The sequence below is a fragment of the Pelophylax lessonae genome (assembly GCF_965119305.1).
Source record: "Pelophylax lessonae genome assembly, chromosome: 2".
Lineage (NCBI taxonomy): Eukaryota > Metazoa > Chordata > Amphibia > Anura > Ranidae > Pelophylax > Pelophylax lessonae.
Window position 1 is genome coordinate 332,409,074 of NC_138769.1, and position 25,936 is coordinate 332,435,009.

The following is a 25,936-nucleotide window of genomic DNA, read 5'->3' on the forward strand; positions in this document are numbered from 1 at the left end:
TAATTATTTGATCCCCTGCAAATTTTGTAAGTTTTCCCAATTACAAAGAAATGAAGGGTTTCAAAAATGTATTATATCTGTATTTTAAATGATAGACAGAATATTCAGAAAAAACACAGGATACAAATGTTATAAATTGAGTTGCAGTCCAGTGAGTAAAAAGCATTTGATCCCCAAGCAAGACATGACTTAGTACTTTGTGGAGAAACCCTTGTTGGCAAGCACAGAGGTACGACATTTCTTGTAGTTGGTTACCAGGTTTGCACACTGGTCCACTCGAACCCAAAATGTCAGGGGCAACTCGGAGTTTCAGCTCCCTCCATAAATCTTCTATAGGATTAATTTCTGGAGACTGGCTAGGCCACTCCATGATCTTAATGTGCTTCTTTGTTGCCCTGGCGGTATGTTTTGGGTCATTGTCATGCTGAAAGACCCATCCTTAACCCATCTTCAGTGTTCTGGCTGAGGGAAGAAGGTTCTCATCCAAGATTTTATGATACATGGCCCCATCCATTGGCCCCACAATGCGGCAAAGTCAGTCTGTTCCTTTAGCATAGAAACCGCCCCAGAGCATCATGTTTCCACCTCTGTGCTTGATTGTAGGGATGGTGTTCTTAGGGTCATAATCAGCTTTTTTTCTTCAAACACAAGTCCCCCCTCCTCAAGAAGGCACATGTACAGTCATGCTAATGAACCTCTAAATGATTCAGAGAAGGATTTGGAGAAAGTGCTGTGGTAAAATTAAAGTCGACTTGCTGTGTTTGGAGGAAGAAAAATGTTGACTATGACCATAAGAACACCATCCCTACATACAAGCACGGAGGTGGAAACATTATGCTTTGGGGCTGTTTCTCTACTAAAGGTACAGGCTGACTTTGCTGCATTGGGGGAGCCATGTCTTGTAAAATCTTGGATGAGAACCTTCTTCCCTCAGCCAGGACACTTGAGATGGGTCGTGGATGGGTTTTCCAGCATGACCAAATCAATACCACTAAGGCAACAAAGGAGTGGCTCAAGGAGAAGCACATTAAAGTGATTGTAAAGTCTTGTTTTTTTGTTTGTTTAAAAAAAAAAAAAAGTTATACTTACCTGCTCTATGCAGTTGATTTTGCACAGAGCAGTCTGGATCCTTCTCTTCTTGGGTCCCTCTTTGGCTCTCCTGGCCCTTCTCTCCTTTTTGAGTGCCCCCACTGCAAGCAGCTTGCTATGGGGGCACCCGAGTGGAGTCACAGCTCCCTGTGCTCATTCAGACACTGAGCAGTGACCCAGCCCTGCTCCCTCCCTCTTGGTTGGCTGAATGATTTTGATTGACAGCAGCAGGAGCCAATTGCACCGTGCTTTTGTCTCCGCCAATGAGAAGGGGATTCCCAGGCAGTTTAGACACTCCTGCAACATCGCTGGATAAAGACGGGCTCAGGTAAGTATTAGGGTGGCTGAAGGGGCTGCATTAAGATAAAAAAAAAAAAAAAAACCTACTGAAAAACCTACTGCCTTTACAATCCCTTTAAGGCCATGGAGTGGCCTAGTCAGTCTCCAAACCTTAGTCCTATAGAAAATGTATGGAGGGAGCTGAAACTAGGAGTTGCCATGAGACAGCCAAGAAACCTTAGGGATTTAGAGAAGATCTGTAAAGAGTGGACCAAAATCCCTCCTGAGATGTGTGCAGACCTGGTCAACTACAAGAAACATCTTGCCTATGTGCTTGCCAACAAGGGATTCTCCACCAAGTACCAATTCATGTTTTGCTTGGGGATCGAATTATTTTTACTCACTGAACTGCAACTTAATTTATACCATTTGTTTTTTTATGTGTTTTTTTTTTTCTGAATTTTTGTGTAGCACTGCCCCCATAGGGACTGCTGGATACTGACTCTGCGGGCTCCCCTGGTTACTAAAACACGGTTATGAGTAGATACAGTTACTAAATCCCTCGTTAATTCTGTTGGCTCTTCACAGAAATAAACAGTCTAGGGGTATGTTTTTTATTTTTGTTTATTTTGTATTTGGGATAGAAGGGGATAGTGGAATACTCCAACTGAACTATTCACATAGATGATGACTTCTATCTTCAGAACTTCTCTAGTGATCAGGAACAGCCAGGCTGTTAATCCACACTGCCAGAAGTGTAGATGGGGTTAAGTCTCTTGCTCTTTTTACTCTGACAAGACTTAGTGAATGATCTCATCTTCAGGACACTCACTAGCATCCCCTTTCAGCTGACACCCGTCCACTAACTATCCTCGGAGCAGGGGTGGCCCCCCTCAGGTCAGGCCCCTTGACATGAGATTCTGTACTCACTGTACTGCAGAGACAGATCCTCCCAGTATCTCCGCTCTGTCAGCTCATGTAGACCTCCAGGTTCAGCTCCTCACTGCTACTCTCCAGGCCCTCAGGACGACTCCCTGAGGCCGCATAGCACCTCTATAGAGGAGGCAGCTGCCCCCTCCCTCCAGGACTCCGCTCCCTAACAAAAGACCTCAAGCATATGTGCTCCAAGCTTTCATACAGTATCCCATAATGCACCGAGGCGACCTGCCCTCTGCCAATCATCAGGACTGTATCAAAAGTCCATGCACCCATTCGTCAGGTTTCCTCCCACTGTCCAACATGCCTCCCTATTGGACCAGCATGAAACACTCTCTAGACAAAATGAGTTGCACTCTGAGCATAATGAGCAGACCTCCCTAACATATCCTGCTCTCTGGTAGGCAGAAAACAATATAGATTTACCTGCAGCTCCTCTGGTAAGCAGACAGAGCTCAAACTATACTTTCTCTCTAGCACCTACCTAGGAGGGTGCTACATTTGGTTGCTATTCTGTGTCTATTACTTACACACCTATGAACATAATTATTTTCCCCACTGTCGGCTCTTTACCATGATCTGGCTACTGATCGCCGCTAGGGCTGCAACTAACGATTAATTTGTCTGTTGACTAATCTATCGATTATTTTTACGATTAGTCGACTAATCTAACGATTTATTTATTTATTTTTTTTTTTTTTGCTTAATTGAGTTTTTTTGATTAGCTAATTAATCCTGTAATTAATCCAGACCCCTCAGTAAGCCCCCCTCCCAGTATAGACCCCACAGTAAGCCATCCCACCTAGTACAGACCACTTAGTAAGCCCCCCTCCCGGTACAGACCCCTCAGTAAGCCCTCCCACCTAGTACAGACCACTTAGTAAGCCCCCCCTCCCAGTGCAGACCCCTCAGTAAGCCCTTCCACCTAGTACAGACCACTTAGTAAGCCCCCCCTCCCAGTGCAGACCCCTCAGTAAGCCCTCCCACCTAGTACAGACCACTTAGTAAGCCCCCCCCTCCCAGTGCAGACCCCTCAGTAAGCCCTCCCGCCTAGTACAGACCACTTAGTAAGCCCCCCTCCCAGTACACTAGTACATACCCCTCAGTAAGCCCTCCCACCTAGTACAGACCCCTTAGTAACCCCCCCTCCCAGTGCAGACCCCTCAGTAAGCCCTCCCACCTAGTACAGACTGTACTAGGTGGGAGGGCTTACTGAGGGGTCTGCACTGGGAGGGGGGGCTTACTAAGGGGTCTGTACTAGGTGGGAGGGCTTACTGAGGGGTCTGTACTGGGAGGGGGGCTTACTAAGTGGTCTGTACTAGGTGGGAGGGCTTACTGAGGGGTCTGTACTGGAAGGGGGGCTTACTAAGTGGTCTGTTCTGTACAGACCACTTAGTAAGCCCCCCCCCCCAGTACACTAGTACAGACCTCTCAGTAAGCCCTTCCACCTAGTACAAACCCCTTAGTAAGCCCCCCCCCCTCCCAGTGCAGACCCCTCAGTAAGCCCTCCCACCTAGTACAGACTGTAAATGGTGGGAGGGCTTACTGAGGAGTCTGCACTGGGAGGGGGGCTTACTAAGGGGTCTGTACTAGGTGGGAGGGCTTACTGAGGGGTCTGTACTGGGAGGGGGGCTTACTAAGTGGTCTGTACTGTACAGACCACTTGGTAAGCCCCCCTCCCAGTACAGACCCCCCAGTAAGCCCTCCCACCTAGTACAGACCATTACAAGCCGCCACAGTACAGTACAAGCCGGTGTAGCGCCGCACATGTGACATCTCTAAGTAGCTGGTTGATCGGGGAGGATGGCGAATGTGTTGCGGCAGAAGCTGTGGCGGAGTACGGGGGTGCTGGAGACGGTTAGCGCTCACCTCTGGTCTCCGACATCGGTGTGGACAGAGCCCGGGGGGGGGGGGGGGGGGATTTCACCTGGCCGGCAATGCTTCAAGCGGTGCGGTGGCCGGCCAGGGGGCGTGTGACGTGACGCATCGACGCCTTTCACACACGTCGATGATTTTTTGTAGTCGACTACGTCGACGCGTCGTGGCAGCCCTAATCGCCGCACTGCCTGCCCCCGGGAGCAGCATGTTTTGAGTCAGAATAGGAAAGCCCCCGCCCGGCTGTCATTTTGCTATAGGCAGGCGGGTTGTGGTTAATCTGTTTTATGGGAAACCTCAAACTTTCTCACGATACGGCTTAGGTTACTAAACCAACCCCCCCCCCCCCCCCCATTTTATGTACCTTTCTGTCAAAACAGAAACAAGAAAAATAAATCATACACGGTCTCCTACAGGTGCATAAGCCAAAAAGCAAAAAATAAATAAAATTTGTATGTTAGCCCAGGATAGACCCATCCTATTCCCGGTATGCCTTTGGTTTTTGATGAGGGATAGAAGTTTTTTATTCTTCAGTTCTTCTAAGTAAAATTGGTAGCATTTTTTCATTCAATCAAGATTCTTTGTGATTTGTGACATATCACTCCTTGAGCTGGTTAGCCTAGTTTTATGGTGCCTTGAACTGGACGTTGTGAGGCTTAGCCTGAAAGTGACCTTTAGGGCACTGGGGTCCTGCTTGGGTGCTTTCCACATCCCATTCTTTTAAAAAGTGGATATTGGAGATATTTCCACATCCAGGGCTGTTGGCATTGCCTCTGCACTTGCCTTGTTTCCAAAAACACTCTGTGAGTAGGTTGATTAGGCTGAGCACTGGGCGCTACCTCATTGTTGGCCTACTGAGCATCTTTAAATTTCCTACTTTGTTTTACTGCCGAAGTGGTTAATGTTGAGGGACTGAGCATTGACTTCATCTATTTGGTTTATTGTTGGGTGCTCTTTACGGTCTTGGCTGTAGCATTTCCCAGCTGCTGCTCCTGCTTTGCAGATGAGCCCAGCGGAATGCCAATCCCTAATCAATTCCTATTGCCCATTTACAGTGATTTAGGTCACCTCCAGCCACTACCCCTCATCAGCTGTCAGTGTTTTTGTGAATATTTGAGACCTTGCCTTGTACCGAAGCTTATTTTTATCATTGGAACATGTCTGCATCTAGACACAAAATGGGTGGTAGTACTGCAACGGTTAATCTTTTGCCCATACTCTACCAATGATTCCTAAGAAATTTACTCTGTGCTTTCACAGGGCACTATAATACAAGTCTATATAAAAATATAAAAAAAAAAATGTATAACTGTCAGTTTTGGCCAAGTGAATCCTGCATTTTCGAGTTCCGGCACCAAAATGCCCCAGGTATATACACTCTCCCATGATCCTCAGCTGGTCCCCAAAGCTCCCTGGGAGTGTGGTTCAATCAGTCATTCGTCTCATGATTTACGCCCTTCTTTAGACTACATCCCCCATAGTCCAATTCGAACCACTCCTAGGGAGAAGCCAATTCTACTTATAAAACTCTTAAAGGGGCATCCTAACATTATCCAGACAGCAAACCAAATACAAATGCACAGTAATTCCAGCCCGGCTACATAAATTTGGCACACACAATGGTACAAGTGCCATATTGGAGGTAACAAATCAGTTGGCACTTAGTTTCATCTATTATTGTTGAGAATTAATAGATGATCGAGGGTGGTAGTAAGTGGTACATGTTTTGTTGTCTCTAAGTAAACAAGGGGTTTAAGTTGCATCGTAGCTGGTTCATCATCATCGTCTAGCAGAAAGAGGATTGGGGATTGAAGGGTGTTAAGCGGAATTTAGTGAAGAGCAGAGGGGTCAGAAAGATGTATATTTTAAGCTAATATAGTGTATATAGGTAGTGGTCTCCAAAGGAGCATTAATGTTGTGGGGGAAAAGAAATGAAAAGGGATTATGTGCTCTCTCCAGTCCAGAGCAGGGCCGTGTTGTCATATCTGATAGGCATTATACTCAGTTGATGTCAGGAAGTGTTGCCATTCTGACCATAGTTTTAAATTTGGGGGGAGTTTTTCGCTTGATGGATAAGGTTTTCTATCTCTGTTGTTCGTTGCATACGTGTGAACCAGTCTCTAATGGTGGGGGGGTCAGAGGATTGCCATTTACCAGGTAAACATAGCTTTGCAGCATTCACGAAGTGCATAGCTAATGAATGAAAGTATTTTGGCTGTGGGTTTTTGGGAATAGTGCAGCAGGAACTTTTCAGGAGTGAACTCCAGGCTAGGTGAAGTAATTTTGTTTGATAGCCCTCCTTCCAGAATGGTTCTATGTTGGGGCAAGACCACCATATATGTAAAAATGATCCTATCTCCATCATAGTGGAGAAATAACTTTTTTTTTTTCATTAAGAAAGCAGAAAAATCACTTTAATAGGAATGCTGACAGTCACTTTAAACAGGTTGCTAGGAGTCAACAGGTATTCAACATGCTTCAAGTAGTGCTGAAGCCTGCTAGAAGCTTGTTTTTAAAGTGACAATTAGCATTGATCGGTGTTCAATATTTCCAGACTGGAGCTTGCTGTTCACACTGCTTTTACAAGCTGAAGCCTGCGTGAAACAGCTTTAATTGAAAACTACCACAGCTCTGTGAGCTGTCTGAAGCGCCTTACACTCAAAATTGGCATTCGATATGAGGCATAAACGTCCACTTGGTAGAACTTGGAGGGCAAGTGATAAGAAGACAAAGTGGCAGCCTTACAAATATGGAAACAGTTGGCTGATGCTGAGAAGCCCAAGCAACGTTTACAGATCTAGTAGAGTGGGCCTTAACAGAAGAGGGGGCAATCTAATACAAGACCATAGGCCTGAATGAAAGTATGTTTGAGCCACCTAGAAATGGTGGGAAGAGCAGCAAGGACCCATCTAGAACTTTAAAAACAAAACAAAAAACAAAAATTAAAAGTTGGGACTGACAAAGGTATCGGTCTGTCTTTCTTGCCCTATGATGGACAGAGGAATTTGCATACTGCCCGGTTATACTGCCTCCTACAGAAGGAGTGTACACTAGTAAACAAAAAAATTAAAGGCCAGTTCCAGAGAACCCATTCTCTTCCCATTTTTTGTTTTGCTAGTGTCCTAGAAGCTTTGACATCTCTTCAGCTCTTAGAAAAGTCTAACCAGTTTTTTTTTATATATCCTTTTTTTTCTTCAGTTAGATTTTTTTCTCTTTCGATTCTTTTTCCAGTGACGTTTTCATACCATGTGTTTACTGGTAAAAGCTAGCTGTGGAGCTTTTTCCACGTCCAGAGCTGTGGCACTGCCTCAGCGGTTGACCCAGTCTCTGAAGACTTAGTCTGTTGAGTAAGGCTGCTCAGGCTGAAGCACCTAGAGCTACCTCAGTTTACACTGCTGGATGCCTTTTTACATTTCCCACCATCACAGATTTCACTGCAGTAAGTGTTAATGTAGAGGGACGGAGCACCTATGACATCCACTGGATGAAGTAATTAATCGCAAAGTATGCACCATCCTCCTGCTTTGCAATGAACCATAAAGAAGTGTTCCAGTAACTTGTTTACCCTCTAGCTGTCTGAACCCCCATCAATGACTGCTTGCTTAGGTTTGCGAGTGCCATCATGCCTTGCTATGCACTTTGGACTTAGTTGCATTGCCACAACCAGTTTGCAACATGTCTGCACATACAGAGTGTACAGTCCTACTGCTATGGATGACCTCAGTCCATGCTCTCCTACAGCTTTGGAGTTTCTACTCAGTATCTATCCTCTGACTCAACACCTGCAATCTGGAATCCAGCGACTCTGTAGTTTCTGTTCTTGGTGATTCGATATGGATTGGAGTGTTCTCATGACACATGTTTGGAGAGAGATACATTTATACTATTCATACTGGATACTGAAGGAGTGGAGCAGTATATCCTGATAAGGAGTTCTATCACTAAGCACATTTAGCTGTTCTATTTTTAGACAACAGCATGATTTAGTGAGTGTGCATTTGTTCTATTGGTGGAGGCACAGCACTGTGAAGATTGTTTTACGGTGAACAATGGATGTCGTTTGATTTGAAGCATTTTATCTTAAGTTCTATTTTTCGCGGATGTTATGGGCTGTGTGTTTTTATATTTGATATGAATATCACTTTTTAATCATATTATACAGGAACTTATTATTTACACCGGTGTCACACTTCATATGTTGTACTTTTAGGGCTGCATTTCTTTGTTTTGTAATTTTTAAATGGTGTAATAGTAATCTATACCTTTTTGCATGAACCTTTTTTCGGTATTCCATTTAGCGCTGACTTTTTTTATGTTGATGAAAGTTTCTACATCTCTGCTGGTCAGGCAGAGTTCCCTAACCTGTTGTCAGGGGTCTTTTACTGCTACTCAACTGCAAGGATTTTGTGGCCAGATCCATCCAGTTTCTCATGGACTGCAGAGGCTCCTAGCATTCCCCAGCACCATCCTTTCCAGAGTTTATCACTGACCTTCATAAGGCCTTAAAACACAGGGCCATTATTTGCGGTGACATTCTCGACCTCAGCCCCTACAGTCTTATTTCTAAATAGACTGTTTTTGGAGCACTGCAGTTTTATGTCATGTCAAGTGTTCCTTTACGCCAGTGGCCTCCAAACTGTGGCCCGTGGTCCAGATTAGTCCCTTTGCTTGCTTTTATCCAGATGTTGGGGCACTATTTCATCCACTTATACCATCAATGGGGCATAATTCCCCCCCACTGACACCAATGCAGGGGGGCAAAATTCCTTCCAATGACACCAACAATGGGGCACAATTCCTCCCACTTACACCAGTAATGGGGTGCAAATGCTCTAACTGAAACCATGGGGCAATTTTTTTTTCCCACTGACCTTGTGACCTTTTCCACTTCCTTTGGCCACAGTAAGCTCTCCAAAACCCTGAAGGACCTCTGAAAGAATTTTTGGAGACCCCTGCTTTACGCAGACTTTAAACACCCTGGAGGGTTCAGGGCCTCACCTGAGTGTGTTGGAACTGTTCCTCTTTAAGAAGGAATTTGCTAAAAGAAGGTCTATACCCACTGTGAATCTGCCAGTGACCTGCATTTATGGATTTTACTGACAGGCAGTTAAAATATCTTATTAATTCCCTATTTGCTTTGGAAAGTTCTGCCTTCTGCCCTGTATTGGATGTAACCCTATTCCATTGTTTCTCAACTCCGGTCCTCAGGGCACACTAACAGGCCAGAATTTAAGTATTACCTTGGGGAGATGCAGACTAGAATACTGCAATCACTGAGCCGCAAATTATATCACCTGTGATGCATTTCAGTTTTCTTGCAAACCTGGCCTGTTAGTTTGCACTGAGGACTGGAGTTGTGAAACACTGCCCTAATCAATCAAACTATGGCAGAATGGGTTAGATCCCTTAAAGGGGATATCTCCACAGATGTCTGTAGTCTTTTACTTTAGTTGTGTTGGCTTATTACAAGCATCTAAACTTGTGACTTACAAGGGTCTGATGTCTATACACATACGCAAAGCACTCTGGTTACTGCTGCACAGCCTCCAATATGCACAGAAAAGAAGGCCATTCCTAGGAAGCCTTTACCAATTTTTTGCCCCAAACGCCAAGAGGTTTTCGCCCCATCCTGGCATTTTTGCTGCCTTGTACCCTACAGAAGATTATTTCAAAAAGAAATTGACTGTTCCCATGATGGACCCAAGCATTCGTAAATTATCAACTTACCGTTTATTTTTAAGGGATTCCTTCCTTTTAGAATATTCAGTCGATAGGCATTTTAAGTCATATGGAGACTTTTTTAATATTGTCCTTTGCAATGGCAGGTTCAGCCCTGCAGATGGCTATTGCCACCTTATTAATAGGCCAGACTATGGTGAACTAAACTGGCAAACTCAATGATGACTATCATGACAATCCTCTTCTTTCTGCAGGGTTACAGCCCTTGCCCTCAGACTGACTGTTCTGCGTAGACGCCATGTAGAATGTGATTCTCAAATCTTCGGAAGGCTCTTTTGTTGCATATGTGCAAAATGTTTTATGGCTTGGAACTTGGTTGGCTGACCCTGCTCAGGAAAGGTGTCTTCGTGCAGGCTTTTTAAACATAATCTCCTGTTTGCCACATCTCTTAAGGAATACCATGAGGCGGTTTACGGGTTGGGGGGGGGGGGCACACTATCCACAATTACACCACCCTATTCATTTATCTATCTTAGTGTTTCTCAACCTTTTTTCAGTCAAAAAAACATTTAGAAATCATGGACAGTGTCTCTCAAGGCACCCATTAAAAGTAATGGACAGTCTTGAGGCGCACCCTTTAAAAAATTTTGGACAGTCTCGAGGTACCCCATTCTAAAATGTAAAAACTTTTTCTTTTCCCTCCGGTTTTCTCTATCACTTGGCTAATATGACGCCAATGCTGATGGAGAGGGAAAGGGGAGGGTCGAACAAGGATGCTATGCAGGTGACTGAAATCCTCATCAGCTGATGATGTCATTGATAGGACGCCGGCAGCTAGAAGGTTGTAATGGTGCACATGAAAGCCCCTGGCTTAGTGTAACTTAAAAGGCAGCCTTCATCCACATGCTGGCGTGTATACAATTTTTAAGCATTTTTCCAATGGCACCCCTGAAGAAACCTCAAGGCACCCTGGTTGAAAAAGACTGGTCTACCTTATGTGTATGATCTGTTCGCATCCAGGCATCCTCTTTTTCAGGCTTATCCTTTGGTGGCAGACCCTCCACTTCTAAGCACACTGGACTTGCTGAAAAGCTTTCTTCACACCAAGTGCTCTCCTACACCCCTGTAGGTTGAAGGACATCTACTATTTGCTCCAGCTTAGTACGAGATGTTCTAGACTTAGGAGAGGTACACAAATTATCTCTATTGCTGTCCTCTCTCTGTTTCTTTTCTACTACCGTCTCCTGCTTGCTGCCTCACAAAACGGAGCTAGTCTTGCTACACTACAGTACCTTCCTGCTTTACAGTCACAAGGGGTGGTAATCTCCTTCCCCTTTAGGAAGAATTACAAGGACTCTCCAAATCCTGCAAAGTGACCCTTGTGTGTGTAGGGATACATGTCCCGTTATGCCCTTAAAGCGGAGTTCCGGCCACATACAACTTTTTGAGATAAAAATACCCCCCTAATCCTAATCTATCCCTAATTACCCTAACACTAACCCCACATTCCAGGTCATTACAGTAAAGAAATAAAGAGAAATACTTACCATTAAAATTGATTGCAGAGCGCGGCCTTCTCCGTTGTGGGCGTCTGAAGCCGCTGTGTCCTTCCTGGAACTGGCTACCCAGAATGCCGATCGCAATCTCGCGCATGCGTGTTGATTGAGTTTGGCATTGTGAATAGTGGCCAGCTGTTCCCGTTGCATCCTGGGATTGATGACGCTCATCTCCCAGGACGCAATGCGAAGGAGGAAGTGACGTTGTGGGCCGTGTCCGCAGAGAGAGGAAGAGAAAGGAAGGTAAGTATATTTGCATTAAAAACAAGGTAAGTGAAAAGAAAAAAAAATTGACATTATCCAATTCTTTTTCAGGTACTTTAAAGCAAGCAGACAAGCCAAAAATCATTTTTAAGGTGGAGCTCCACTTTAACATGTCTATTCATACTACTGCAGTACCTAGGCTTCTGTGTGTTTTTACCAAAGAAGTTTTTACCAAAAATATGTTGTTTTCACATTTTTTTTTTTTTTTTTTAATTGGGAATGTTGTATAGCAGAAAGTGAAAAAAATATATATATTTTTCAGAATTGTTGCTATTTTTTTATTTATATATAAAAAAAAAAAAAAAAAAAAAAAATCGCACAGGTGATCAAATACCACCAAAACAAAGCTCTATTTGTGGGGGGAAAAAAAGATGCCAATTTTATTTGGGTACAGTGTCTCACGACCGTGCAATTGTCCATTAAATTAACGTGGTGCCGAATGTCAAAAAATGGCCTGGTCATTAAGGGGGAAAATCTTCTGGTCCAGAAGTGGGTTATAAAGCATAGGCACTAAGATACAGATTGTAATCTAACAGAGGGGATGATGTAAACAAATTTTTTTGCAGCTGGGAGGGGAGCAGAGCAGCACCAGTAAGAGCTGACAGGCAATAAGGGGAGGGGGAGGAGGACAGAGGGGTGCAGGGCTGCGGATGACGGAGACACGTACACTGACCATGGTGTCAGGGCTCAGCAGCCATGATACAGCGTGGTCAGTGTAAAGGGGGGTGGGTAGAAACTGGCAGGATCAGCCAGGTTTTTTAGGTGTTACAGGGGACCAAATGACACGGCACAAGCACCGTGCTTGTATAGCTGTGTAACATGTTTTAAGGGAACAGGCTACATTAAATGATTATTATTTTTTTTTGTTTCGGGGTAATAAACGCTTAAACTCTTTGAAATAGATGCCTTGATGCTTACACTTCTTCCTCTTGGTTGATCCTGCATTCTTCTTGGGCACCTGCCTGACTTGTACTGCCTGGGGTATCTGGGTCTAGCCTTGACATCGTTCTTGTTCACATTTCTTTAAGCTCAACAGGTTTGTGTACAGCTGATCCCATGTTCAAAAAGATGCTATCATTAGCAACTCTCGTTTTGCCCCACTATGAGAATACTTTTAAGGCTATGCCACTGAACTCTTTCAAGAAAGCCGGTTTTCTTAAAGGTCACTTGAACTCTCATCCTCACTACACAGGGATGTTAGCTGCACTATCTAGACTCCCTTCTATACATCTCCCTGGCTTATGGCCCGGAATTTTACCCCCTTCCTCCCTGCATCATGGTTGCAAAATACCGCATTGCTTGGTGTACGAGCTGAGAGGCCATTCTGCTCGTGCCTCCTCAAAAATCTGTTCTTTTGTATTGGTCGGCATTATTTGCTGGCTTAGTACTGGTAAGGTCACATTGGCGCTGCTATCAGTATTCCCCTTGTACATTTGCTTCCCCCTCCAGCACGGTTCTGGCCCCAAAAATATGCAGAACCCTTCCAAGTTGCATAACAGCACTCAAGGTCGGATCAAAATCTGATTCCAGCAGTGTGAATCTAGCCCAGTAGTGGGAGACTGCAGCTCCTCACCTCATCAGTCAAGTACTTGAGCAACTTGGAATCAGACTGACTCGGAAGCAATAAGAGCACTGGTAAATCAAATAAGAATCTAAGTGAGCTGCAGTGCAGTTGTGGCAGTGAACTCTCATTATGGGAGAGACTCAAACATTAAAGGACGGCATGATTACAGACTGCAGAAGTCCATACCATCAGAAAGCAGGCCCAGAGCCAAAATTAAAGCTCCACGTGGCTCTTTGCAAGCAGAAGCACTAGCAGGGAGATGATTCCTTGATTTATGTGTGTTGTAGAAGAGTACACGTGACACTCCATACAGCGGATGACTTCAGCATTGCCACAGCAGGTTAGTTCACAGAATTAACCTCTTCTGTGGCAAAACTGATCAAATACTGAGAAAAATGGTTCCCAGTGACTTATTCAAAATGAGTGAGCTTGTGCTGTTCAGCCCAACTGATCTACTCAGTGAATGAGTGTTCAGTGACCAAGCAGATGCAATGCCAGTGGCGTTGGCTTTAGAAAACATTTCACAGCCAACCTAATCAGGACTGCAATGTCTAGTCCAGCAGAGTCTAGATGTGGTACATTCCAAAAGCCAGCCTGGGGATGACCCCACCAAATACCTGCAAATCAGAGTAATCCCCCAGCAATGGTAGGTAACCTGTCTCCTGTCTAAAATTGGCTCTAGTATGTATGAATGTTAAGTAAGGCTGGGTTCACACATGCCAATTGGATGCGTGTTTTCCCTGCTTGCAATTCGCATGAGGTGAGTGTGATCGGCTCTCAATTGAGCGGGTTCACAGGGGGGTGCGGTCTGCATTCAAAAAGGGTCCTGTACGTCTTTGGGTTTGAGTCAGGTGCGAATTTAGGCAAAAATTCAGACCTGATTCGCCCAGGAACACACCGGACCCCAGGCACGAACCCTTGGCTGCATATGTGTGAACCCCGGCCTTGGGAAATTTTGGGAAATTTTAGATTGTAAGCTCTTTGAGGGCAGAGACTGATGATGATATACTGTATAGATAGATATAGTGCTGCATAAATGGTTGGCTCTTTATAAGTACCTGTAGTAATAAAATAAATGGTGTAGAGAAAAATTTTGATTGAAAGAGAGTGTTTGCAGAATAATAGGTTAGTCTATACAACCGCATCACTGAAAAAGGTTGTCTGTTGTCCTAGGAAATCAGCCAAAAAAAAGTGAAGCATGCTGTTAGTTATCCTGGGCTGGCCTATAGTTTTTTGCTTTTTTTTGTTTGCCAGTGTCCAATCTTCCTTTAAGTGGCACACAGTATAACCTGAATGTTCTAGATCTTTTTTATCCTCAATGGGTGAAAATAAAGAGTTTTACACTTTGCTGTAAGTTATACAGTATACTACTGCTTTTTTTTTTATACTCCACTGAGATTTAAATATGCTGTGTACCAGACCACAGCAGAACTTTATACATTTTGTTTGTGTGTATATATCGCACACCATACCACACACTGTGTTGTACATTATCTTCAGTACACTTTTTGTCTATACACAACGATCTGTCAATTTCAGCAGGTGTAACCTGACTGCTCTGCACAACTATTAAATACAAGTCTTTTTGCCTGTTTCAGGGGAGTATGTGGTAACTAGCACAAGCTTTTTGTGCCTTATGCAAATAGCATCATCAATCTGATGCTACTGACAAAATTGTTGCATGACTATTTTTCGTTTTTTTTCTTTTCAAATTTGGATATTTTCGTTTTTCAGATGAAGACTGGTTCTATGTTAAACATGCCTAAAGATGTCCTTCAGAAGCTAGCTGCGATGTCAACCCTAAATCCTAATGCACCCAGGAACTCAAGGAACTTTGTTTTCCAGACTGTTTCTCCACAAAAGCAAGATAGATCTGCAGAGAAACCTAAATCTAAGGTATTGTGAGCTTTTACCAGAAGCCTTTGTGTATATGTGCAAACCTTACCTCTAAGTGATATTGGTGGTACAGTGACAGTGCTTGTTCTTCCAGTACACTTTATAAAGACATTCTATTCCTTCATTTCAATATAGGAGATACAAATTCACACACCTTTACCCAATATTAGTGCTCTTTAGTAACCGGAATGTCAGATTAAAAAGAATAGTTAGTGTTTTTGTGCACATTTTCTATTTTTATTAACACTAAATTCTTTTTTTTTTTTTAAGTTTAATGTGAATTGTTGCATATTAATACTATGTAGTATTGTATTCAGCCAACAGATGGAGCACTTTATTTATTTTTTTTTACTTAAACAATTTCTTAAATATCCCAATGAGAAATTGTGTGTTAAAACATATTTAGGAACTCTTTTCGTACCGGTTGTCTTTGAAAATTGGTGTATGTAAACTCTAATAGTGAAAGCGTTTTGATGCCTTCCTCTCTGTCCTTATTAATGCTATTGCAAGTTACTTTTGTGTAATTTGTAATGTCCACATTCTGCAGCAACTTACCAGTCACCTTGTCTTTGACTGCCTGGCCACACCAAGCACAAAAGCAGATCTGTGCTGGCGTAGTCAATTTGCATTCCCTAGCTTAAAATGGAGCTACAGAAAGCCATGCATATATACAACTTGCTTTTTAGTTTTAATCACCTTGGCTAACATGCATCTCACACAGGACTAACAAAAGACTTGCTGCACGTTGGTATTGAGCAGCAAGGATTCTGCCCACATCCTGATAAACTCTTCCCCAGTTAAACCACACTTGGGAAGAGGGATGCAAAGGGAGCCCATGCAGTCAGACCACTAAATAGAGCTTGTTTTAATGCTAAATTCCTGCGAGATCTACAATCAACTGCCGGACTGGGCGACAGGCTGGATAATCTAGATCCAGTAGTCAACCCAGTCTGGCCAGTGAGCACGTGCAGACCTCAGCTCCGTGCTAGGTTGGCCGCGTCACAGCCCCACAAGACGGGGGGCTGGCATGCTAGTTAAATGCCTCGCGAGGTCGCATACGGCTGGGTTTTGGCCTGCGCAGCAAGAATTCCTCCTGGCCAAGAGCCACCCATTTTGATGGAGAGGAGGTTCTGTCTGGAGCAGTGCCCACCTGGTTCCTGTTATGGTAAGTTCTTTTGTCTCCCCCTTTAGGGTCTTGGGGTAGACATAGGTCCCTCCATGGGAAGGTCGAACCCCTGGGTTCCCCTCCTTCCTTATAGGCACCCCCCTCATCTGTGTCTGGTGGTCCCCGTGGGCCATCTAGTGGAGGTGGTTTTTTGGCGGCAGGCTTGCAAAACTGAGGAAGTTCGGCTGATTCTGAATTTTTAGAAGTTTGCTCTGGTTCCTTTCACAAAACTGGACTATCTGGGTTTGACTCTGGATGCGGCTCTAGCCAGTGTTCCTTCCTCTGGACAAACTTCAGAAACTGAAGGCTGCAATTCATCTTCTGCTGTTCAGCAGATGGTCATCCCTCTGGACTTGCATGCAGGTGCTGGGCCTGATGGTTTCTATCTTCGAGGTGGTTTGTTTGCACAGTTCCATACGAGATTCTGGCCAAATGGAATAGGTGTCCTCAGTTTCTGGGCAATCATATACGGCTTATCCGGGAAACCAGAGGGTTCCTGATCTGATGGCTTTGTTCTCTGGCGTTTGACGGGGAAAACCCTTTCTCTCCTTGTATTGGACAGTGGTCACCACTGATGCCAGCCTGTCCAGATGGGAAGGAGTCCTAGGCCGAAACTTTGCTCAGAGGGTCTGGACACAGGAAGAGTCCAGACTACCAATCAATGTCCTGGAACTTTGAGCGGCGAATTCAACCAGACCATGCCATAGACGTGGCTTATATCAATCACCAGGAGGGCACAAGAAGTGTGTTGGTGGCTCTCAAGGTAGCCTTCATTCTACAGTGGGCAGAACATTTCCTTCCAGCCCTCTCCGCCGTACACATTTCGGGGGTGGAAAACTGGCAGGTGGATTATCTCAGTCAGCAGGTGTTGGACCAAGGAGAGTGGTCCCTTCATCCGGAGGCGTTTGATCAGTTGTGTGTCCGGTGGGGCACCCCCAAGGTAGATCAGTTGGCGTGTCTGCTCAACAAAAAGGTGCAGAGGTTTGTGACACGGTCACGGGATCCTCTGGCGGACGCCACAGACGCGCTGGTGGCCCGTGGGGCCAGTATCCTCTGATTTACGCTTTCCTTCTTCTCGAGCTTCTACCAAGACACCTGCACAGGATCGAGGCAGAAGGGATTCTGGTCATCTTAGTGGCCCCGGTCTAGCCTCACCAGTCTTGGTATGCTGACTGGTGCAGCTGTCCCAAGGGCTGATCTTCCATCCTGCTTTACAGTCGCTGGCTTTGGCGGCTTGGCTGTTTGAAAGCCAGGTGCTGAAGGATAGAGGTTTCTCTGAGTCTGTGATTCCAACGCTGTTCAAAGCTAGGCAGTCAACTTTTAGGAAGATCTACCATTGTACGTGGAATACGTACATTGCGTAGTGAGTCTCTTGGGATTCATCCTTGTTCTTTCTCGGTGGCTCGGGTCTTGACCTTCCTTTAATGGAGGGTTGAGAAGAAAATGGCTTGGAGTACCATCAAGGGCCAGGTGTCGGCCTTGGTGGTATTCTTTCAGTGACCTTTGGCCACGCACTCCCTGGTGCGTACCTTTTCTCCAGGGGGTTCGACACTTGGCTCCTCCAGTGCAGTCTCCACTACCACCCTGGGACCTCAACTTGGTGCTCTCAGTTCTCCATAAGCCTCTCTTTGAAAATCTTCGGGAGATTCCCCTGCTTGTGCTTTCCCAGAAGGTGGCCTTTTTGGTGGCAATCACCTCTGCGCACAGGGTGTTGGAATTGGCGGCGTTAGCCTGTCATTCAACTTTCACAGATTTAAGGTGGTTCTTCGCCCCTGTCTGATGTTCCTTCTGAAGATTATCTCTTATTTCCAGAGACAAGAAAAGTCCTCTTCAACATGAAGGGGCGCCCTCACCCGTTTCTGGGGTGGGGGGACGCTTGCTCTTCTTTCAGAAACCCTGGACTTCGAAGTCTTCATTAAAGACAAATGGGTTCACAAACTGATTCTTTCCGGGTACAAGATCGAATTTCAGTCCCGGCCGGCGGACAGTTTCTTTCAGTCAAATCTTCGCCTGTCTCCGGATCGTTTGAAGGATCTCCTTGCTCAAGGAGTGATTGTACCGGTTTCTCTGCATGTTTCACGGTGCCCAGAAAAGAGGGCAAGGTGCGTCCAATTCTGGACCTAAAGGCTCTGAACCGTTTTGTCCTGCTGCAGAAGTTTTGAATGAAATCCATTCAGTCTGTGTTAGGGTCTTTAAATTGGGGGGGGGGGGGGGGATTTTCTGGCCTATCAAAGATGCGTATCTACACATCCCCTATCTACGGAGAACACCATCGATTTCTCCGCTTTGCGGTGGCAGAGGAGCATTTTCAATTTGTGGCGTTACCCTTTGGTCTCGCCTCCGCTCCCATAGTCTTTACCAAGGTACTGGCCCTGGTATTGGCATTGTTGCGCCAGAAGGGGATTGCGATCCTGGGATATCTGGGTGATCTCCTATTGAGAGCGGACTCTCACTCGGCTCTGTTGGGCAACCTGTCAATTACAGTTCAGGAATTCGGGTGGACAATCAATTTAAAATCTGCTCTGGCTCGCTCAGTGAGGTTGGATTATCTGAGGCTGACTCTAGATTCCACCTTGGCAAGGGTCTTTCTTCCCCTGGAAAGACTTCAGAAGTTGCAGGGAGCAATCCGGTTGCTGTTGGAAACCGATCTTTCCTCACTACGGACTTGCATGAGAGTCCTGGGTCTGATGGTATCAACCTCCGAGGCGGCTCAGTTTGCTCAGTCTCACTTGAGACCTCTGCAAAAAGATTCTTGCCAAATGGAACAGGGATCCACAGTCTTTAGACAAAATGATACGCTTGAGCCGACTCACGAGGTCTGCTCTATCCTGGTGGATCCAGTCGCCAGCGTTGTCAGGGCAAGTCCTTCCTACCACTGTTTTTGGACGGTGGTCACCATAGATGCCAGCCTGTCAGGCTGGGGTGGAGTGCTGGGGAAGCTCTGTGCGCAGGGGACCTGGTTAACAGAGGAGTGTTCCTTACTGATCAGTATTCTGGAGCTCAGAGCAATCAATCTTTGCCTGATCCACTGGATGAATCAGCTACGCGGTTCTCCGGTTCGGATCCAATCGGACAATGCCACGGCTGTGGCTTACATCAATCATCAAGAGTGTTCTGGCGGCCAAGGAGGTGGCTGAGATTCTGGTATGGGCAGAAGACAATGTTCCGGCTCTTTCCGCAGTCCACATTCCGGGTGTGGAGAATTGGCAAGCGGAGAACCTGAGTCGTTAGGTGCTGGATTAAGGGGAATGGTCCCTTCATCCGGAGGTGTTTCATCTCCTATGTGTCCTCTGGGGAACTCCGGAGGTAGACCTGTTTGCGTCTCACCTTAACAAAAAAAAGTCCATAGGTTTGTGGCCAGGTCTTGGGACCCCCTGGCCGACGCCACAGACACCTTGGTGGCTCCTTGGAGCCAGTATTGGCTGATCTATGCCTTCCCTCCGATAAAACTTTTGCCGAGGCTTCTCTGCAGGGTGGTGGTGGAAGGAATTCTGGTCGTTCTGGTGGCCCCAGACTGGTTTAGTCGGTCTTGGTAAGCAGACCTAGTAAAATTGGTTGCCAATCCTTCCTGGAGACTTCCTCTGAGGCAGGATCTGCTGTCCGAGTGACCATTCTTCCATCCTTCTTTAGGCCCCTTTCACACTATCCGTCCGTCGGACGGATTCTGTTTTTCTCAGCGGGGATCGAGCCGCCGATTCCCCCACTGAGCAGCAGGAGGACAGCTGTGTCTCCGTGCTGTGTGCGGAGACACAGCTGTCAGTTCCCCATGCATCTCTTTGGGGGAAATCGGATGGGAACGGACCGTCGGTCTTGGCGATTGGCCTTGGGCACTATCAAGGGCCAAGTGTCAGCCTTGGCTATTTACTTCCAACGTCCGTTGGTTGCTAATGCCTTGATTTGCACTTTTATTTAGGGGGTGTGTCCTCTGGCTCCCCCAAGGAGATCCCTGTTGCCTCCGTGGGATCTCAATCTGGTCTTGTCTGTCCTTCAAAAGCCTCCTTTTGAGAACATTAGAGAGATTTCTCTGCTTTCTTTATCCCAGAAGGTTGCCTTTCTGGTGGCAATTACTTCTGCCCACAGAGTGTCTGAGTTGGTGGCGCTGTCCTGTCCGCCTTGTTTGGTGGTCCACAGAGATAAAGTGGGACTCCGACCTAATCCGTCTCTTCTTCCTAAGTTGGTGTCCGGTTTCCATCTCAATGAAGACATTGTGTTGTCTTCACTCTGTCCTAAGCCTAAGCATCCCAAGGAAATTGCTTTGTACTCTCTGGATGTGGTTTGGGCGATAAGGGTTTACCTGATGGTCACTGAGTCCTTTAGGAAATCAGATTCTCTTTTTGTCCTTACTTGAAGGATCTTGTAAAGGTTTGGCTGGGTCTGCTGCGACTATATCCAGATGGTTGTTCAGGCCTTATTCATTGAAGGGTCAGGTTCATCCTTTCCTTGTGAAGGTGCATTCTACTAGAGCACTGAGTGCCTCTTGGGCTTTTTGCCACCAGACCTCAGTAGTACAAGTTTGTAAGGGGATGACTTGGTCGTCTGTGCACACATTTACAAAATTCTACAAGGTAGATTTGCTGGCATCTTCGGATGCATCCTTTAGACCGCAAGGTTTTGCAGGCTGCTGTTTAATATAGAAGCATTTGTTTCTCTTTAGGGGTTTCTTCTTTCTTGGGTGAATTTACCGTAAAATCCTTTTCCCTGAAGTCCATTGACAGATGCGGAGGAGAAGGAGCAGGAGAAAGACATCAACATAGATAGCATATTACCATACACAGAATAAAACAATCTGTACTGACCATTGCTTAGGTGGAGTCAGAAACTGGAGAGGTAGTTAGGTCAGAGTCCACCCAAAAAGTCCAAATTTTATGAACTTTTTAGGACAGCATCTGGCCTCATATGTCATTTTATACAGAGGCAAAGCTTGGTTAACAAGAGAAATCCAGAATGGAACGTCAGGGGGAGCAGAAGACTTCCAACGGATGGCTATAGCCTTCCTAGCGTAAAAGAAGGTCAAGCGTAAAAACCATTTAGTACGAGCAGGAGCATCCTCGTCGTCTACATATCCCAATAGACAACGAAGGGGGCTGCAAACATTAGACAACTGAGAGATGTCAGCAATAAAGGCCGTAACTGCCGACCAAAAGGTGCGGATAGGGGGACAGTCCCAAAACATATGGAAAAAGGAACCTTCTGCGACATTACACTTGATGCAGAGCGGAGAAGACAATCTACCTATTTTATGTAAAAATTGAGGAGTAAAGTATGCTCTATAAAGGAACTTTAGTTGTATATCTCTATCCCTAGAGGAAATAACGACAGGTATTTTTTCTGGAAGGACGTCTTGCCACACCTCCCCTGATAGGGCCGGAACATTCTCCCTCCACTGAGGCTCAACCACAGCCAGCCGCTTAGTTAGAATGTAGAAGCCTGGAATAGTATGTAGAGACCAGCTTCTCATGTGAGAAGTCAGAAAGGAGGTTCTCTAAAGGGTCCAGCGAGGCATCTCGGAGGCCAAATTGCACGGCCACCGTATGTCTCAATTGCAAGTAACGATTATGAGCTGTAGAGGGCAAATTTAAGAGAGACTGCATGTCCGCAAAGGAGAGTCAGAGCTATCCAGGGTTGCAGCCGCAAAAATTCGCAGGGTGACAGAAACAATAGCAGTATTCGGCCTGCCCATGGTAGATCTACGGTGTATTAAGTTTTGCAAGGATTCAAAGGAGGTAAGAATGGGCACCTCTAAAGCTGCCACAGCATTGTTATCCTCCGGATGGAACCACCAGTGTGCATGAGCCAACTGAGAGGCAAAATAGTAAAGGCGAAGGTTGGGAGCCGCAAGCCCCCCCCCCCCCCCCCCCCGCGGCAACCGTAGGGCATCTCTGGCTGCACGCACTGCCCGACCCCCCCCCCCCCAGATAAAGGAGGTCAGGAGCGAGTCAATATCCTGTAAACAGCGCTTGGGTACATACATCGGAGAGTGACTCGGCACATACAAAAAGCGTGGGAGGAAGATCATTTTAAAAAATATTAATCCTACCTAATACAGTAAGGGGAAGCGTAGACCATAGCCCTAGAGACGGCCTTACAATGTTAATTATGTTTGCATGTTCCATTGTGTCAAATGTATTAAGGCCAAGAGACTGGAGATATTTTAGAATGCAACAATTGACAAATCTTTTTTTATTTTTCTTAATTCAGTCTTCCAGACAAGGAGCCAAGTGCAGAGCTTTGCACTTGAGCCACTGTCTGGGGGGTACTCTGTATCAGCTCCTCTTTTTTTTTTTTCATGCTAACAGATTTGTATGATCTCTTGTTTAATATGTTTAGACATTGCTTTCATGCTTTCAACACCTTGTCCTTTCCATGCAGGTAAGAAAGAACATCAGTGCTGCTACTCCTTCTCCCAAACGTTTCAAATCGAACAGCTCCACTTCGTCCAACAGCAAGAGCCGCAGTATTTTCCCTCTCTTGGAGAACTAGGCTTGGCACTTTACTTCTACCACAGCTCAAATGAACCTGTGGATTCACAGATAAAATTTTCAGACCTTTCAACTCAATGTTACCCAAATAATATTTAATTTTTTGCATTCAAACAAAAATTGTTGTAGATCAGTTGTGTTTCTGTGTATATTTGAAAAGGTATGTATGTTTGTTTTTTTATTTTTTTATTGGTATGCTTGAGTGTGTTGTGTGTGTTGTGAATGTTTTAGGCGTGGCATAAAGAACTATTTAATTTTAAGTTTTTTTTTTTTTTTTTTTTTTTCTTGTTTGTCTTTAAGCTTGCATTTGCAATGTGATTCTAAAAGAAAATGAAATGCCAGAACTGAACTACAACTATGGTTTTAAATTGCTTTGAAGAATGAGTTTTAGCCTCATGTTGGCAAACCTACTGACAACATTTTATAAATAAAAACACTTAAACACTTTAAGCATGTTAATGTCATGCTACTGGTCAATAAAAAAAATTAAAAAATCCCCTTTATTTAACTGGAAAACAATAGGGCATTTGATCTTTTGTCATGCTTAATTGGGGAGGTCTTGGCTTTGTGGAGCTGTAGTTTGGTATAAATGGTATAGATCATTTGCGACATTGGCTAATGCAACAAGCTTTGTGTAGGCTTCACAACAATGTTGCCTATTAAAATGTTGTTTTATTTCCCTCATGCCCTTTAAAGGAATTTGGATATGAAGCACGGATGCTTTTTCCTCTTTGATACAACTGATATTGTTGCTTATAAAGTAGAACACAGGAACCTTCCACTTTAGGGTTCTCACATCCATATTGCTTTTGAGCAATTCCTTTTTATATAGAAAATTAAAAAAAAAAAAAAGGGGTTAAACTACCATTTTCAGTATACCTGGGCGCCCTCAGTACATTATTGGGGGTGAGCATTTAAAGGATGAATTTTTTCAATGAGAAATAAAAATGAATGACTGAGAAACATTTGAGATCATTTCCTCATTTATTTTGATTGGTGTAGTGTGTGCACGTTTTTTTTTTTTTTGCGCTCTACCTCGAGTAGTGGCACATGTGTTGTAGTTTTTGAAAAAGAAGCCTAGGCAGGCTGCAGCCATTATCACTACTATATATGTTCCATTGTACATAGCCAGAAGGGTCTGCTCACTTGTACAAATATTGTCTCCCCCGAAATGAGTGTCTTATGTAACAACTTGAATTTTCTTTGTTTGTATATTGCATTTGTCCTATGTGTGAAATATTGTGTTGCTGTTGTAAAGTATTTTATTGTAAAATTGTATGAAGGTACTTTATATCAATATTTTATAAATAAAGATTTTTTTTTCTAATTATGCTTTTTTTTATTTTTACAAATGTCACTAGATGGAGCCAAAGTAAACAAACTTAGTAATTTGTTGCTATTTATAATATGCTGCCAATTTCCAGGCTTTTCAAAATATCACAATGGTCACCTATATTTAGGGTTCTTCTATGTGTATGGACAGCCTAATTTTAATATTGGCTCTTATGTGGGATCTGCTGTTCAGTTTAGAAATCTTTAAAAAATCAAGGTCGTTTTCCTTTAAAGCAATATGGGGACTGCCATTGCTCTGCTTCTGAAAGTTCCAGTTACCAGGCGGCCATACTGATCCTTGTTCAATACAGTTGCTCTGACCTAAACCAGCTATACAGATCAGGAACTCTGGCTGCACTTTCTGCATGATTGGTTCAAGTTGGTGACTCAAAGTTCTGAAGCCCAGGACCAAGTAACTGGCATATTTTAGAAGGGCAACTGCAGCCTTCCACATATTTCTCCCAGCAACTTTTTTTTTTTTTTTTATAATGCTGCTTTTGGGGAAAAAACAAGGGAAAATATGAAAGTAGAGACTGACACACAGTGGAGCCAAGACAACATAAAAATGTGTATACCATCTACATTGATAAACTCTAACAGGATATACTGTTTGTGTAGCACCCTCCTAGGTAGGTAAAGCCTAGTGTCCTCTATCTCAGGGCTCAAAATTTAAAGTCCTGAGCTACTAGCCAGGCCTTAAGAGTTACTCGCCACTTGTTGCCCCACCCAAACCCTACCCTGCTCCGCCCCTAAACACGCCCTCATAAAATGACACTGTTAAATGTTTTATTCAGAATTAAGTTACAAAAATAAATAACAACAACAACAACCGAGAGAGAGGGGGTTTGACAGAGAAACAAGGGGGTGGGGGGAGGGGGTGACAGGGAGAGAGAGGGCTGTTTGATGCAAATAAAAGCAGACATGAGAATTGTGTGGCCATGGAAATTTATGATCTTAAGTTTTGTGATGCAAATAAGTGCAGTCATGAAACATATGCAGACATGGAGATTCATGATCTTCGATTTTAGATGTAGATAAATGCATGCAGTCATGAAAAATGTGTAGTCATGGAGTATTGTGCTCAGGGATGGTGGTGTAAAATCTATGATATATATCCAGATTTATCTGGTCACAAAACCAAATGGGAGACGTGTATCCAACAGGGGGGTTTTCCAGATCAATGCATCGGTGGTGTGCAATCCAGAATACATAGCCGGATTCATCTTGTCACAAAACAAATGGGAGAAGTGTATCCTGCAGGGGGGTTCTAGATCAATGCATCAGAATTGCCAAACCTGTACAGGTGAGCCAGAGTATCAAGCCCATGTACAATGTACTTGCTGCTTAGATAGTGTAAAAGGACAGTGGGCTTAATACACAGAAAGCAATATATGTGTAACGGGCAGACCTTTTTAGGAGAAGAAGTGTTTGTGTGCTAGATCAGACTTAACAATCCCACCTGTAGAAGTTTGTCTGAGAGTGTGAGGGGGGTGGGGAGACCTCCTGCCAGTGTACATTCAAGTAGTGTGTACAGTACCTTTCCATTAGTCCCGGGCGGTTTGCAGGTCTCAGAGGGGGGCCAAGTATAAGGGTGGATGAATGAGATGTCCGCATGCTGTTGGTTGCTACATGGTGGAACGCACACTAACCACCTCGGAAGCAGCTGTGCGTTCCACCTCCTCACCATACTGGCCTATTGCCGAGTGTGTTGTGTGTTCAGTCCCACCCACGTAGGAGTAAGTCCGGTCACAGTGCTCATCTTACTCACTCAATGTTCACCATGTAGCTGCTGCTGGCTGTGCTGCTAATGAAACTTTCCCGC

The 25,936-nt window shown here is 44.7% G+C and overlaps 1 protein-coding gene across 1 annotated transcript in view; it reads left to right on the top strand.

Annotated features, from left to right (window-relative positions):
- CLSPN (claspin) overlaps positions 1-22,860 on the top strand; it is a 92,405-nt gene extending 69,545 nt beyond the window's left edge. The window contains exons 24-25 of the mRNA XM_082244259.1: positions 14,977-15,138; positions 22,673-22,860. Of these exons, the coding sequence (XP_082100385.1) occupies positions 14,977-15,138; positions 22,673-22,783 (273 nt within the window). The 3' untranslated portion in view covers positions 22,784-22,860. The remainder of the gene's footprint in view (positions 1-14,976; positions 15,139-22,672) is intronic.
- Positions 22,861-25,936: the final 3,076 nt, after the last annotated feature.